Here is an 18,454-nt window from a genome sequence, read left to right on the forward strand (position 1 = left end):
AAAGTTAACAATTTCTATATACTGTCTCGAATGAATAAAAATGTAAGACCTGACTACCCAGACAATCACTCGTAAGGTTAAAGTCTCGTCTTTACTGTTTCTTTATGTAAAATGAGNTCGTCTTTACTGTTTCTTTTAGTAAAATGAGTAAAATCACTAAATTAATATATGGAAAATTATTTTTTTGTGGACTGTATTTTTCTTTTGTTTTTTTATTGCTAATGTTCTTAATAAATAAAATTTTAAAAATGATAACTATATCTATAATGTTTAAATAATAACAGCTAATTATATTAAATTATTAATTTAAATATAAAAAATATCCTGATCTTGGCCTAGTTGATATTTGACCGAGTGATGAACGGGCATTGTAAGGATGTATTGTTCGGTAAACTTATAGGCTGTCACAATACTAACCCTTAGTTTCGGGTTGGGATAACCATAAACAATTATTTCAACCATTCTGTTTTTCTGTGTACAAGTTAAAAGTTCATTTTTGAAGTCGATTAACGTTCATAAGAATACCTGGTTTTCANGAAGTCGATTAACGTTCATAAGAATACCTGGTTTTCATCAGGTATTTAAACTCTTTAAAAGAGACAGGGGTAATATATATACAGATATCGGTTAGCATTCTATATAAAAATAAATGAAATAATAAAAATGAAAAAATCTGTTGAAAGCTATATTGTCATATTGAAATTTATTAAATAATAATAAATTAAACAGTAAATAATTAAATAGCGGTCATTTATAAATCTTTACACATATATAATGTACTACATTTCATTTTAAATGTTTTATGAGATCTGAAAAAAAAAATGTTTAGTTAATTATTATCATAAATATTTCTCATAGGATTGTAAAAATAAAAAATCAAAATGTTTTTATAAAAGTAAAGCAATTTTTATTATTAATGAAGTAATATGAATTAATTCGTAATATTTATAGGTTAAAGTTCAGGTTTGAGACCTATAAAAAATTATTTCAAATACCAGGTTCAGTTCAGGTTCTTTTCATACTTACAATACAAACTGAAACTTATATTATAAATTTCAGTTCTCAAAAATTAAGATCTCAGTTCTAATTTACAAAAATTAATTTAATCATATACGGTAGAGATGTTCAGGAATTTGTCTGAGGTATATAATATATGTAAATACATAATTTTATTTAGTTTTGTCATAGGAGGTTGTATCTCTCATATATCTCAAGTTAGGACATTCATATCCTAGGTGTTTTTATGTTAGGAATTCTTAAGCTTAAAATGGAAAATAGGGCTCATCCCTTCGAAAATGCAGAGAAACTATATTACTACCATCAAATGGGCTAAATATGAATTGCCATTTTAGTTGTATGAATCTACAGCACTAGTAAAATGTTCACAAATATTTTTAAAATAAATAAAATATATTTATTAACAAGTGATGAAATTTGTTATATATTACACATATATTTATTTGTCCTAAATTAATCACCGCTTCAAGTTTTGACAGTTCTTAAAAATAGTCTTCAGAGAGAGTTAAAACTGAATTGTAGCCCTCATAATGCTGCAATACGCATTCTTCTCTTAAGAGGAATAACATTATCGAAAAAACGAAAATAATTACAAAATTAAATAAATTTTTTTTCGAGGAAAGGATAATAAATAGTATGAATTATTAAAAAATTCTTATATTTAAAGATTTCTATCAGGTTCCCATACTTATTTTTCCGGAAGTAAAGTTTCCTATTTCCATTCGAGTTCTGAATATTAATTCTTTCAGACTTTTCATTTTTAGTTAAAATGACTTAAAATAAATTTTATGTTTATAGATGATCCTAGAAAAGGCTAAAAAATAATTTGAGAAAAATTTAATTTGTTTAATCTTTGGAACATTTTGTATTATTATTTTGTTGCTTATGTCGTTTATAATTTGTAGATGTTGGAAGCACTGTTCTCACTTCAAAACTTCAAAACTATAAACGCAATTAAAAAAAAAAATGACGAGTATAAAATAGTGTAATCGTAAATAGTATATTTTTACTTATGTTCCATTCCCTGTCTATAATATAACAAATAATTTACATCTGAAACTGTATACAGGTGATGAAAATCTGGTAAGACACTCATTTTCTTAGAAACTTTAGAAAATATTATTATTTAAAGTGACAAAATATTCGGTTTCAAAAAACTATAATAATACGTATTTAATAATTTTATTTTCATCCTTTTAGGGAATAAAAATCCTTAAATTTAATTATCTTAAATGGGAACCTGATGATAGGGGTTAGAATATGCCATAAATTATCCTTCCTATTGTATGAGGTGACTAAAATGGACTTGTAGGAGGAATGCGGCTTTTACAATATTGAGTATACTGGTGCAGTAATCCTTTTTAAAAGTTGAAGAACTACACATTAAATTATAACTAGCAGATATGGTATACATATAATTGGAGGTTACACTACGATGCTGAAGGCCATATGGAAACCATCGCATCAAAATTCCCTAGTAACAGCAATGCACATGATATCCTCGAATTCTACTATGATGTGTTATAATCAATAATCTAAAAATAGAAATAAAAAGGATAAACATCGATATTCTGAAAGTTTCAGAAGTACGATGGCCTGAAGTTGGGGATATATTTAGCGGAGAATATTGATTTATATACTCAGTATTATTCATAATTTAAAAAATTACCATCATATTTAACACAGCCATTTTGTTTTGTCAATCTCTTTAGAATTATGTCTACTATATTTTTATTTAATTTGCTCATTGTAAATGCTTGATGTACTTTATCGACAGGAATATATCCATCAATATTTTTAAAACTTTCCAAAATATCAGTTAAATAATTAATTTTAAATATAATGGTACTGTTAAATAAATCCATTAAATTTTCTATATTCAATTTTATATTTTCTAAACGAGAATAAATTAAATATGTATTAGTATAATTATATACTTAAAAAATTAATATGATATTGTCAATGATCGATGAAATTTACAATTATTATTTTATATTAAAATATGTTACTAATTTCTATTAAGTAAACGTATGTCTGATTAATTTTGGTGTAAACATTTGTTATTGAGCTTTTTTTTTTTTAATCTAGTACTTTTTTTTTTATAAAACATAATTTTTTTTTTTAATATGTATTTTTCTATTTATCTTTTTGATAATAATTAATTATACTCTAAAATTTAAATTAGGCTGAATTTCTGCAATCGCTAAAATATGTTCAATTATAAAAAAAAATTCTATTAACTTAGTGATTAAATTGTCAAAATATCTTACTACCATTGAACTTTATAAAATCAATAAAAATTTTGATGAAGACTAAACATATATACATATATTATTTTAGATTTTTTATTCTCGTAACAATAATATTTCAGATAGTGTTGAAACATTACAGATAGATTCAATAATACCAGATTCTTATATGACAAAATTATTTTGTAACAACTATTTATTTTATTTAGTCGACAAATAATAACGTTATAATTAAATTTCTTATCAATATGCCTTATAAACGGGTAAGTTATTCTGATAACAATAGAATTGCAACTATCAATTTAGTAATGTGTTTATTTAAGTACAAAAATATTGATTATCTGGATGCTAATTTTGGAAACAACAATAANATGCTTATTTTGGAAACAACAATGAGATATTATTACAATAATTCAATGTTAACAATAAATGGTCTATGTATTGCCTTATAGTTGATATCTTAATTCATTAACTAATCAATTATAAACAAAAATTCTATTATATTTATCAATTTCTTTTTGTCGGGACCAGGGGCATTAAATAATTTAGTGCGTATCCGAACCGAATAATTGCACTAATGCCAATCAGGCTGCGTAGTGTGATGTATGTAAATAAAATCACTGGTGGTGGGAGGGTTGGCCTGCACAACAACCAGTGATCTATGTGATGAATAATGTGTAAGTGTGTACCCTTAAACTAAATAAATAATTCAAACCTTTTTACAATAATTTCAATAAATAAAATGACTAGATAATATTTAACTCTTCTGGTCCAACAGTAATAAAAATTATAAACTCTAAAAAAGTATTTAACAAATAACAACAAATTCTGGAGTTTCATCACTGGATGGTTTCTCCAATCATGTATATATGACAATAGTAAATTATTATTTTTTAAATCAAACCATATGCTTATTGTACTAATTTAGGTACAGATTGTATATTTTCTATATATATATATAAAAAAAAAAACAACAAATTGACTACAAAATAAACTCTAGAACTTCAATAAATGAATCATAAATAAATTTCAATGGTATTCACAATTCGTAGAGCTGCTGGCCAGAGATGCTACCTAAAACTAAAACATGGACCACAATAATAACAAATTAATTTAGATAAAGACAATTTTTGGTAACACAAATTTGAATATCACAGAAAAAACAAAACAAGTTATTGAGCTAATTAGTAGCTTTACAAAAATTGTTCTCCGCAATTAGTGCAAAAGAAAAAACAATGACAAAAAAACTACTTGAGCTTTTTAAATCTTAAATTTGCCGTAACGATTTTACCACAACTAAAAATAACGTCTATATCAAATTTGTATGTGTATTTTTACGAACAAAAATAACTGTTTTAACAACAAAAATCTTTTGCAGATTATATCGCAATACAATTTTGTACTATACTATATAAAATTTGGTTATGTGCGTATGTAGTGTAGTGTGTAACAGCTGATCAGCTATAATTAAAACTATTTTATTTTTTTTACTCACCTTATTTCCAACTAATTGGGGTAGGCAACTCTTATCCTAAACTTCCACTTGACACGATCTCCCACATGTTCTACGCTCACATCAGCCGTTCTCATATCGCATTCAATGACATCCTTCCATCACTTTTTTGGTCTTTTTCTATTTCTTCTTCCTTCAACATTTATTTCTATAACTGTTCTAACAGATTTTGATTCTTCTCTCCTCATAACATGACCAAACCATCTAAGTCTATTTTCTCTCATCTTATCTACTATTGACGCTACACCTGTAATTCCTTTTATATGTTCGTTCCTAATCTTATCTTTTCTAATCATTCCATTCATCCAATAATTCTCTTGATTCATTACCAATACAATAATTAACTAAAATTCTATTATAATTACCATTGTCTGTGTTTTTTGTATCTGAAATACCCACATTGGTACCTTCGTTAAACATAACGCGTTTTAATTCACGAAGTTTCTTAATAGTAACCATACAATCTTGATTTGTATCTTCTTTTAATAACAATGTATTCATCTGCATGCTAATTATTTCTGAGACACTTAAATTATTGTTGAACTAAAAAACATAATAATTTGTTAATTTTATTTAATTTGTTTACAAAAATGGAGTCAAATGTTGTGCTTCTTATTATTTATTTATAAAAGTAGTTCATTAATAATAATTATGATATGTGGTCTGAAGAATAATTCCTCAGACCCACAGCGTGTTATGGTCGAATCGAGCATATGAGATTGTATGACGCATACTGCTTCGAAATCAAATCCCATTGACAAGTGAAATTTTTTGCATTTTTTTCACTGTTTTCTCTTTGAATTATTAATTCATGTAAATTTGTTCATTTTTTTNTCACTGTTTTCTCTTTGAATTATTAATTCATGTAAATTTGTTTATTTTTTTTTTTTACATTTTATTTATCTATATACTTTTATGTGCATTCAAAACACATTTGTTGGTACAAATTATAATTCAGTGGTAAAAATGTGATTAAAATAAAATAATATTTTATACATATAAATATAACTTATTTTAATATTAACCGGGTAAGAGTATATTTATAAAGAGATGATATTGAGGAATTAAATACATTACATTTCATATTAGGAAGGTTGATATTTATCATTAAATCAGCAAAATCATAATTACTTTTTACTTTTTATACAACGTATAAATACTATTTATTCACATATACATTTAAACTTTCATAGATCTGATGGTCAGAGTTTTTTCGAACAAATTTCTCTGGGAGCACTTGAAATGCACAAAAAAAATTGTTTTTATAAAAAAAAACTATTAAAATAACTCATAAAAATAATAATTAAATACATTACATTTCACATTCAGAAGGATAATATTTATCATAAAAATAGAAAAATAGAAAAACATAAATACTTTTTACATTTTAAACAACGTATAAAAGCTATTATTTCATATGTACATTTAAACTTACATACGTCTGATGGGAAACAAATTTGATTCATTTATCGATCTCTCACTAATTTGACGGAATACTAAGCGTATATTAGCATGTTTTTAAAAATATCCACAGAAGGTTGATGGTGAATTAACAAATGTATTTTTACTGCATCTTCTCTGTACGAAAGTTGTTAATCAATTTGTAAAACGTCAACAGAATTTTGTATTTTTTTTATAACATTTTTTACTATCGCGAAAAAAATAAACATCGCATGGCTGACAATATGGAGTACAATGAGGTGGGATTATTTCTACAGTTGCATTACATTCACCATTTGAATTAGTAAAATTATTTTTGAAATGTCCAGTATCTGTTTGTCCTCCCCATGAATCAATGATTAATAAAATCTCGTTTGATTCACAATATAGTGCTAAAATATTTTTACCAGTTCATTAAAATGAGATTTTGTTCATTTTCCTCGACTTGGGCATTGTTACATAAATGTTACCGTATGAAGTTGTTAAAGAATTTATAGTTTCGTTTATACGTGGACCAAATTCTCCCTTAATTTCTTGCATACAGAAAAATACTTTGAGGAGAATTGTACCCGCAGCAGTAATTGCATATTGTGCAGTATAGTTGTTTGTTACTCTATAAAAATCGTCTAAAAATACCTCGGTAACTTTTTCGCCTTTATGTGACAATGTCCTATATATATCGCTACGATATTTACAACAGGTGGTTTGATATTAAGATATTCTTTTTTTGAAAACATTTGCGTCGTTAAAAATTATGGAAATATCTAAAGCTTTTTTCGATTTAATATAACGTGTTACCTTTCTTTGACAGATATTATTATTACGTTTGAATTTTTTCACCCACAATAGAAAGGCCGTAAAACGAAAACCATTTATATTTTGAAATTGCACTGCGGCTTTTGACGCCCCCCATTGCTGAATCATCCTTGTTGTAGCCGGTTGTTTGTTCATTTTAGCTTCATAAAAGCCATCATAAGTCCACTTATTAATTTTTTCATGGTACTCCTTTACAACGCAGTTCAAAATTTCATTTTCTCAACGACTTAAATAATCCTTTTTTTTTCATCAAATTACATCCATTACACGTTGTAATGTTTTTAAGCCCAATTAGGGTGTTTTTTTAGCAATTTGAACAATTTTAATTTTGGTTTCAATCATTATAAATGACTTTTTTTTTAATGGAGATTTCAATTCATCGGAATTAATTGTTAAGTTATTCGAAATTGTTGAACTAGAGCTCTTAACACAAACGATTCCTCGGGTTGTAAACAGCTTAAAAAATATTCTTTATCTTCCTTAAATCCATACACATTTAATGTCTTTATTATTGATATGGCCATAATTTCACCCATTAAACAATTATTTTTGGAAAATTTTTTGTCAACTGTTGAAGATTAACAATTTGAATCTGTCAATATTTGGCGACAAATTTCGAAAGCATTAGCAGCATTGAGTTTTTTATGTGAACATAAAAACACCTCGTTTATACATTCCTCACTAATAATGGCACTTGTGGATGGTTTTAATAGTTCACACAACATTATGCAAACATTTTAAATATAAAAAAAGATAAAGTAAAACTATAAATTGTTTATAAATTTGACCTGTTGTATTCTAAAGCTCGTGAAAATGATGCACTAACGATTTTTAACGTAAGTTATCCTGTATTATTAAATAAAATTATATATTAACTGTAAATATTATTAGATTTTTAAAGATAATACCAATCAAAACTTTATATTTAATGTGTTTGGGGAATTAATATCGACATTAATAAATATTTTAACTTGTTTGTTACACTTGTCTACCAAAGAACAAAAGTGTCATATTTCTATACTTTCATTGAGTTTAAAATTGATTGATATTTTAAAATCACATTGTATTTAATTAAATGACTATAGTCCAAAATCATAAAAAAAATTCTCATTTTAACGAGTTCATAAAAAATGTATCAGCACCACATTGTGAATCAAACGAATATTTATGAATCATTGATTCAAAGGTAGAATATGGGATTTAATATTATAAAAATATTAATTTAACTTATTGTAATTTTTAACAAATTTATGTTTGTTATATAACAAAAAGTAAATTGAATAAATAATANTTTCAACTTAAATTTTGAAAGTGTTCCGGAAAGTCTGACACTTTTCTATATATATTAAATTAAAGCTAATGTAATCTACTTTATTATGTAAAAAAAAAATTTCGGACTTTATTTTGTCTTCACGGTGAAAATGGCTACCAAATGCTATTATTGTGTGAAAATTCTCAATTTTATTTTTTACATTTTTAACTTTATAATGCTAAAACTTATTGAAAAGTTTATGGATCCACACAATTTTTTTGTGAAAAATAATATTTTTTAATAAACCCTTTTTCATTTGACATACTTTATTTTAATCAGGATATTAATAAGAAAATAGCATATCATGTATCTTTTGAAATAATTCATCAATTTTTTAAAATTAAACACTATCTAAAGATTTGCATTGAAGCGTATTTTTTGATAGTGATTTCAATCACTGTCAGGTATCATTATACTTGATCCAACTATGACACGTCACCACTGTGCCGCGACCCCCCTGTGCTTGGTTTTTTTCTATCTAGTTAGTTTAATAATTTGATTTAAAAAAATTACAAAATAAAAAATAGTTGAAATCGTAATTGATAAATTACCTGCATTTCATTGTTTTCATTGCATTCATTGCATTCATTAAGAATATTTTCATTATTATTTTGTATTTCATTATGTTCATTTGAAAGGTCTTCATGATTACTTGGTTTTACAACCTGATCTTTTTGAAAATCTTCAATTTTCAATGGTTTATCTTTACAATTAATGGGAGCACAAAAAGCCGATAAAATGTAACATGCAAACAATAATATCTTAATTTGATAAATCATCTCTTAATATCTTCGGTTTCAAACAAAATTACTTAAAATATTTAAATAGTTATAAATATAATAATTATAGCATGAAAATGTGTTATATAAAAAATGTATAAAATTTACAGACTATTTTAATCCTTATTTACTTAAATTAAATACGTTAAAGTAAAAAACAAGTTTTTAAATCAATTTTATATTTAAATTTTAATATTATAGCAATATGTGATTAAAAATATTTTTAACTGTTATATTTTATTATTGTAAGATAGTTTTAAGCGAATTAAATTTTTAAAATAGATTTAAATAAATTGAAACTAGTGCGGTTGAAACGTTTTTATTTACGTATTAAAGTTTATATCACTTAAGTAAAATTATTAATAATATGAGAGCATAACATAATTTTTCTCATAGAATCAACTTATTTCGGTTTATTAAAAAAAAACCCCAGCACAGGGGGGTCGCGACACAGTGGTGACGTGTCATAGTTGGATCAAGTATAATGATACCTGACAGTGATTGAAATCACTATCAAAAAATACGCTTCAATGCAAATCTTTAGATAGTGTTTAATTTTAAAAAATTGATGAATTATTTCAAAAGATACATGATATGCTAATTCCTTATAATATCCTGATTAAGATAAAGTATGTCGAATGAAAAAGGGATTATTAAAAAATATTATTTATCATAAAAAAATTGTGTTGATCCTTACATTTTTAATAAGTTATAGCATTATAAATTTAAAAATGAAAAAAAATAAATTCAAGAATTTTCACACAAAAATAGCATTTGGTAGCATTTTTATCGTGAAAACAAAATAAAGTCTGAAATTTTTTTTTTCATAATAAATTACATTACGTTATCTTTAATTTAATATATATATAAAAGTGTCAGACCTTCCGGAACACTTTCAAAAGTTAAGTGTAAAAGTAAATTTTTTGTGAAAAAGTCATTTTAAATACCCCCTGTGGGCAGAGATTTATAAAAAAAATATACCAAATGATAGGTAATGACATCAAGCATCTATATAAAAAAAAAATTATATTGATATATTCATATTTGAAAAAGTTATGGCATTATTAAGTTAAAAATATAAAAAAGAATTATTTTACAAAAATCGTCTATTTTCACCACTAAGACAAGTCCAGAAAAATTAGCGATTTTTAAATTTGTAATTTTTTTGGAGGTCTCCCCCGTTTACGGGGAACGAAGGAAATTTTTTCAATTTTTGAGGGTAATGTCTTCTACTAGATACGATTTGTGATCTTTTGACGTATTGTTGAAAAAAATCGGTTCGTTGAGAGCTGAGAAAAAGTGTTAACAGACACAAAAAAGAATAAACACATCTAGTAAAACCAATACCTTCCAGCTTTGCATCGAAGCTAAAAATATCAATGAATATTTGTTACCTATCCAATCAGTCTTATTTTAGAAACTAGTTAAATTAAGTAATGAGATATGAATAACACTTTGGATCACGATTAATAACGTTTGTTTCGAGCACCGTTGCAAATGATTAATGGGATAAAAGGAAAAGTCAGCTATCTTGATCACGGTTGATAAGAGTATATCAATTCAGTTATAACCACCGTTCAAAGACAAAGACAGAAGGTTAGGAAAGAAATAAAAGAAAAAACTTACCCAAGGTCGCAGCAAACAATCAATGTTAGTCTAGAAGGCAATAATTATTGCGAACACTAGACTAAAGAAAATAAAAATAACACTTATTTTTAGCTTAATGTAGATCATTCAGATCATTCGCCATAAATATCACATCACTTATCTGTCCGTCTGTCACAGGCTAGATTTCACCATTCAGGATTTCCAGCATATCCAAGTTGGATTGGGCTGGGTTGAAAGGCCGTGCGGTTTTTTGCTATTCGACTTCCAGCTGGAGACTTGAACGATTGTCTGTTCTCGACCTCTCCATACATGTCCTGCCTAGCTTATCCTTTTACTTTTCAGGAATATAAATATAAATAAAACACAACTTTAAATTTTTATTTAATAGTATATATTATTGTGAACTAATCTTATTGGGTAGCTAGTCTTAGAGCTTAATATATTTATACATCGTACCGTTGGACAGCACAAAGAAACTTATGAATATATTTTCATTGTCTAATTTTTGGCTTTGTGATTATTGTGCCGCATCCTTTGAAGACGTTAGCGCCGGGACACAATGGGCCACCACAATACCGCCTTGATAAAATTTTTTCATAGATTATTTTGAATCTTGTTTTGGCCAGGCCAGGGGGTCTATTTTTGAGCTTGGACTAATCATTGGCGAATGTTTTAGTACACTAAAACATTAGATTATGATTTTAGTGCACTAATGGAAATTCGTATTTTTGAATTTTATTTTTTATCAGTCTAAAAATCTTGCACTAATCGTACATCGTCTAATCTAATGTCATTTCAAACCAATAATTATTAGTGCGACATGTTAAATTATATTGGCTGTACTGTATTTTATATTAATTTTATAGTTAATACTTGATAATATTTATGATAACTACAAAATTTACCCATAAGAAATTTGTCACGAGTTTTTTGTCAGTATTTTTTATTTCAATTTGTGTAATGTTTTACAATGGAGGGGAAACAAAGTCAATAAGTGTGACTTATGAACAAAAACAATAATTAATTGAATTTGTTCATAAGCATCTAAAATTAAATTCTAAAAAATTTGGACCATCTTTTACCATGAAAGATGCCCAATTATTATGGCAAAATATTACCAAGATTTTAAATGAAACTGTTGGCCCAAAGAAGACACTAGCGAAAAATCGTAAAGCTGTTAGTACCTATCGTGACAAAAATTGTATTAAATTTTACTTATTGTTTAGTCAATATTGTACAATATTTTGCATACTTTGCGCTCTATACTTAGAGCAGACTTAATCGATGGGGGTTCTAAATATGGGCGTAGCTCATTAATTAAATTTAATGCAAGAACTTTTATCAGTCTAAATTTTTGTATAAATGCCCTTTCGGACAAAACTACAGAAAATAAAATTTTATTAATGTAAATAGATAATTTTACATATTGTAATTTGTTTTGTAACATACCAATGAACGGATCCTCCGCTAAACGAAATTTCATTGTTAATGGCCATTATCTTCAACTATTTCTAAATTACTAATAACTTGCACATAATTTATATTAAGAAAGTGTTCCATTTTAATATTTAATATTAAATAAATTTGAAAACGTTATAAATATAAAAATTTCATATAAATATGAATAACAGTAACATTAGTATACTAAAATCATAATTAGTGTGGTAGATACCACTCTAAAAAGATCATCTAAAACTTTAGTACACTAATAAATATTTTTTAGCATACCAACATTCAAAAATACGGTTTTTTAGTTTCACACTAATAGTTGCACTAAAACGTCATGTTTTAGTATACTAAACAGATTAGTACACCAATATAAAATTCAAAAATAGACCCCCTGAGGAAGATTTAAGAAATATTGATGTCGATCTTTCAATAAAATATACTCTCTCTCTCTCTCTCTCTCTCTCTCTCAAAAAACTACATCTTCAATAAAGATAAAAATAATTAAATAAGGACATATTATAAAATTATATTTCTGATAAAATATAGAGTGTTTAGAATCTTTTACAAATAAAATCAGTCATAGGTTTTATGTAATTAAATTGTGTTATTTAAATATTATATCGTTTTCGTAAGTAATTATATTGATTATATGACGTGTGGTGTGAACTGTAACGTAATGCATTTAATACCAGAATCAAACGTTTTTAATGATATAATTGCAAAAATCGTCATTAATAATCCATTTTACTGGATCAATCTCCAAAATTAACGTATTAAAAATTATATTAGTTGAAATGGGAGACCCCCAACTATCTTCTGATTCTACAACTTCAACTTAAAGAGGAAAAGTATTTTTTATTTTATTATCACTAACCTAAGTTTACGAACAACAACAATATTTGTAGTTTTATCGTCATTAATTCTTGTACAAAAAGTTGAAAAAACTGTTTTGTCAAAATAATTAGTTTACTTTGATGTTTGATTTAAAACATTTTGTAATCTGTCACTTTTTAATTTGGTAATTTTCTATATGGGTCACTACTTAACCGTTTTCTATTTGCACTCATATTAACAAAATAAGAAGGATATTTAATAAAAAAACAAATGTAATTAATAGCGCTCTCTAAAGAAGCTACGCGTATACTATTCAAATTATGACAATAACATCTTCTAGGATAACTCAATTAATGCTAGTAGAGAACCATTATCTGAATCTATAGTTTTAAGAAATTATAAATAATCTTAAAATCTATATGTTTGAATATTATCAATAATTATTTATAATATAATAAATAATAATATGCATTATCAAGAGTAAATTTTCTAAACTATCGGATTTTTTTATATATTATCATTAAAAATCATTTTTNAAATTTTCTAAACTATCGGATTTTTTTATATATTATCATTAAAAATCATTTTTCTCATAGTATCTTCAGTTTCTAGTAATTCAAATTAGAAGTTAATAAATATATAAAGAGTTAATATAATGCAACATATCTTTTTGAAAATGCATTGGTATATTTTTTATAAGACTACTACTAATCATGAACTACCTTTCTCCATTCAATTCTTAATTTTCATACCTCAAAAGTATCGTAACTTAAAAATTAATTTAAATAAATTTAAAAAAAGAAAAAGAGTTGAAGTTACTTTTGATTTGGAGTGTGATTTCAGGGTTATGAAATAACATAAAATTTCAAAATCTTACCTGATAATTTTTTCTTAGTTGTTATAATAACTTCAGTGATAATATTAATAATTGAAAATAAAATAACACATATTTAAGTTTTTAGTTCATAAATTAATACGTAAGAACTTCGACAATGACGATCACGACGTTCGCATAACTTATAGTACAGAGCACGATAAGAACAGAGGAGAATAAGGATTTGCTCTGCCTTTTTATAATTCTTTTTACCCCCGAAAATAATCATTTTCTAATTCTTACAGTATAAATGTTTATTGATAAATAAGCATAAAATACAGAAATTGTTACAGATGAATGGAGTATATATATTATTTTGACATTTTATGTATAACCTTAACATAGTTTTTTACAAACAAGATTAGGATTAATACAATGCATTTAATTATTAAAATTAGAATAACAAAGATGACAAAAATAATTTATAGATTTCTTTTCGGAATGAACGATTTTTAAAAGTGCTATTAATAAATTTATGATAGAATTGTGTGTATTATAATATAACTAAACAGTGTGTGTTTGTTTAATGTTTATTTAAATAATTTTTATTTGAAAAGGATTATGTCCTTCTAAGAATATAATGTATAAATAACACATGTTATAGTAGTGACGAGTATATTTCGACAAAAGTTTGGTTTAAAATCTTGGTTATTATAAAGTAAAATATAATGGGAGAACACTTACATACTAAGGTATTTTTCTGTAGAAGATAGTTACAGTAATTATTCTTCTTCAGACTAAAAAATTTGTATTTTTAACATGGAATTATTTTTATTTTGAAGATATCTACCGCCTTCGCCTCTTTGATTGTGTACTTGTTAAAGTATTCTTGTTTATGCGACAGTCAATGGTCGCAATGTCACCAGTTATCTGTGGGTAACTAATCATTAGGATCCGGAATTAAATGCTTAAAAAGACATTAAAAATATTTAAAAACTTATAAATTTGTACTATCAAATTACCTTAACAGAAAAAAAATACTCTATAAAATGATTTTTTTTTTTTGTATTTATTGATTTAATTTTACTTTAAAAACATTTTTAATATATGGTTTAAAATTATTTTACACTTAAAATATACAGTATTTTAATCAAAATATTTTTATAAGCGCAATAAAAATAAAATATTTAGGTAGACTAAAATAATTTCTCTATTCCTTAAAAATAAATTCTTTATAAAAAATACAGATAATAAAAATTTTGAATTATAACCACATTAAAATTATAATAATAATAATAAAGAAAAATAATTAAAACAGCAAATGATTAAATTGCAGTCTATATTTATACCTTTACACGCAAATAATGTACTACATTTTAGGTTAATTGTCTTATGATATCTGAAAAAAAAATATTTTGTTAATTACTACCATAAATATTTCTTTTATAATTGTATAATTAAAAATTTATAGAATATTTTTATAAAACTAAAACAATTTTAATTATCAATGCGATGATCCAGAACTGGAACTATAATTTTTTTTAGATTTGAGATCTATAAAAATTATTGTAAGTACTAGATTTGGTTCAGGTTCTTTTCATACTAACAATAAGAACTAATATTTATTTAATAAATTTCAGTTCTTGATTATAAAGATCTCGGTCCAATAAACAAAAATTTAATCATATTAAACGGTAGAGACGTTTAAGACTTTGTCTGGGGTAGATGTGCACAAAAATTATACTCACCACCCTCTCCAAAATACATATTTTTATTTATTTTCGTCATAGAAGTTTCTATCCCTCATGAACCCCAAGTGAGAACATTGACGTCCTAAAGGTTGTGCAGTATTTCAAAAGTTATTAACTTTTTTATACTTTTGCAGGAAGAGGAATGGCCCGTTGCGTTTCGCAACAGTGTCGGTGTGTTCGGTCTTTACGGGGCTACGAAACGTCGGCGCGAGCGCAGTTTCTCTAGCTCAGGGAATCGGGCGCGTCCTCAGGTTGCGGATAGAGGAACAGCCTGCAGATATGCAGGTTAGCCACGAAATAAGGAGTCCATTCATTTGATGGCAATGTACTTATAGAAATCGTAAAGCCCTGGCTGATCTTCACCTAACTAGCTAAATACCTTGCACCTACGTCGGAGAGCCGGGTGTGCCTCCAGGACGGTGCTTCTCAGGCGGATTACTGGTGGGACACGTACGGCCCACTATCTAAGGCCGTTGGGAACGCAGCATCCCCCCTCCGAGGCGGCAGCGGTTGCATACCCGCTTGTCACCGCCGCTAAAAAGCGGAGGAAGAAAGAGGGGGTGGAAAAGGACACTGGGTGCTCGATCACGGACTCTGTGGCGCTTTTGCCACCAAACGTCGCGTCCCACTGTCCGGCGAAACCTGCAGCCCCCACTCCGGCCACCCTGTGGACAGAAGTGGTGAAACGGAAGGTGGCCAAGAAAGTGGAGCGGGCGGCGAAGGCGGCCTCCAAGGCGAAGGTTATTGTTGGGCCCTAGGTCAAGCTCCCGCCACCGTCTCGAGGCCCGACTGCTGCCGAACTTCAGGCCAAAGTCCCTAAGATGAAGGTGGTGGTAATCGGGCCCCTTAGGAAAGGTCAGCGGTACGTTACGGTCATAAAGACCGCGATTACTACTGTTGATCTCAGAACCCTGGGGGTCCAATTGGCGGGCACAAGGAGGAACCGAACGGGGGCCGTCTTCCTGGAGGTCCGGGGCTCGGGCGCCCAGGCTGACAGTCTGAAAGGCGCCCTAAAGGAGCATGACGTGCGAGTCCACCGTCCGGTGATAACCGTGCCCGTCATGCTCCTCGATGTGGAGGAATGGACGGAGAAGGGTGAAGTGCAGAATACACTACTGGACGAGACCGAGAAATTTCTAGTGATAAAAATAGCATCATCCACACTTAACGTTTTGAAATAATTATTCAAAAATTGTTATCAACCAGCCATTTTTTTAATTAGATCATTATCTATTAAATTAGTTTGTTAATTAAGGGTGTTGCCATTTGAAAAAATTAAGTTGATACCTTTATAAGGTTCAACGGATGAACATTAAAAATACTTTATGATCGATAAATTGAAAAGTTATTAACATTTGTATACATAGGTGGGAAAGAAGTATCGACGGTAAATGACTAGTGATAAAATAACCGAATAATGGTGGATATTGTAGCACTATACACTCTATATTTAATTTTCTTCCTAAAGAATATTTTTATGTAGTAATAAAAAAAGTATAAAATGTTAAAAACATTGAAATAAAAATTATTTTTAATTGTTTAACTATACATTTTTAGCTTCGATGCGAAGCTGAGAAGGTATTGGTTTTACTAAGATGTGTTTTTTTTTTAATTTTTATTTTTTTTGTGTCTGTTACCACTTTTTCTCAGCTCTCACCGAACCGATTTCTTTCAATGATACGTCAAAAGATCACAAATTGTATCTAGTCGAAGACATTACCCTTCAAAATTGAAAAAATTTCCCTCGTTCCCCNACATTACCTTCAAAAATTGAAAAAAATTCCCTCGTTCCCCGTAAATGGGGGAAACCTCCGAAAAAATTACAAATTTAAATATTTGTTTTTCTTTCCCCACTTTATGATCATAAAAAAAAATCTATGATTTATAAAATTGTATAATACATATATTTTTTAATATAATAACTAATTTATTTTTAACCTATAATATTATTTAGATTCAATTATTAAAAGAAAGACTAGAAGTAATTTCTTTTTATATACTAATATATGACAAATTCAAATTATTGTGAAAATTGTTTTATTTAAATAAATTTTTTACAGCTACACACGTTTTACATTTTTATTTTATTTTTTTAAACTCTCGATTATAATTTTATTAAAAATTTTATCATTTATGACAGTGGCTCAATTAGACATTTTTTAGAGGATTTAGATAACTTCAAAACATAAAGTAGAATCAATTTATTTATTTATTTTACAAAATAAAACCTAATCAAACTAGACATATGAAATTTACAAAGAATATCTCTTTAAAAAAACCCAGCACAGAAGGGTCGCGGCACAGTGGTGACGTGGTATAGATGGATCAAGTATAATGATATCTGACAGTGATTAAAATCACTATAAAAAAAAAACGCTTCGATGCAAATCTTTAGATAGTGTTTAATTTTAAAAAATTGGTGGATTATTCCAAAAGCTTCATAAACTGCTAGTTCCTTATTAATATCCTGATTAAGACAAAGTATGTCGAATAAAAAAGAGATTATTAGAAAATAGTATTTCCCATAAAAAAATTATATTGATCAATACACTTTTCAATAAGTTATAGCATTATAATGTTAAAAATGTAAAAAATAAAATTGAGAATTTTCACACAATAATAGCATTTGGTAGCCATTTTCACCTTGAAGATAAAATAAAGTCCGAAATTTTTTTTTTCCATGATAAAGTATATTACATTAGCTTTAATTTAAGATATATATAAAAGTGTCAGACCTTCCGGAACATTTTCAAAAGTTAAGTTGAAAAAGTTTTTTGGAGGTTTCCCTCATTTACGGGGAACGAGGGAATTTTTTTCAATTTTTGAGGGTAATATCTTCGACTAGATACAATTTGTGATCTTTTGACGTATC

The 18,454-nt window shown here is 27.1% G+C and overlaps 2 protein-coding genes across 3 annotated transcripts in view; both read right to left on the bottom strand.

Annotated features, from left to right (window-relative positions):
- Positions 1–686: 686 nt before the first annotated feature.
- On the bottom strand, positions 687–9,188 carry LOC126896000 (FNIP repeat-containing protein DDB_G0290617-like). The gene is made up of 4 exons (XM_050668391.1): positions 8,899–9,188; positions 5,145–5,322; positions 2,687–2,911; positions 687–809 (listed from the first exon to the last, which is right to left on the bottom strand). The coding sequence occupies exons 1-4, from the start codon at positions 9,124–9,126 to the stop codon at positions 787–789; spliced, it is 654 nt and encodes a 217-aa protein (XP_050524348.1). The 5' UTR covers positions 9,127–9,188; the 3' UTR covers positions 687–786.
- Positions 9,189–14,396: 5,208 nt separating this feature from the next.
- The window catches only part of LOC126896002 (uncharacterized), a 14,862-nt gene continuing 10,804 nt past the window's right edge, over positions 14,397–18,454 (bottom strand). Inside the window, exons 4-5 of one of the 2 annotated variants that reach the window (XM_050668398.1) lie at positions 15,181–15,230; positions 14,397–14,761 (exon numbers count right to left, since the gene is read on the bottom strand). In XM_050668398.1, the coding sequence (XP_050524355.1) occupies positions 15,208–15,230 (23 nt within the window). In that variant the 3' untranslated portion in view covers positions 14,397–14,761; positions 15,181–15,207. Of the gene's footprint in view, positions 14,799–15,180; positions 15,231–18,454 lie in introns of both variants that reach the window. The other variant, XM_050668397.1, reaches the window with a different exon arrangement.

The sequence above is a fragment of the Daktulosphaira vitifoliae genome, unplaced genomic scaffold (assembly GCF_025091365.1).
Source record: "Daktulosphaira vitifoliae isolate Bord-2020 unplaced genomic scaffold, ASM2509136v1 Scaffold_1, whole genome shotgun sequence".
Lineage (NCBI taxonomy): Eukaryota > Metazoa > Arthropoda > Insecta > Hemiptera > Phylloxeridae > Daktulosphaira > Daktulosphaira vitifoliae.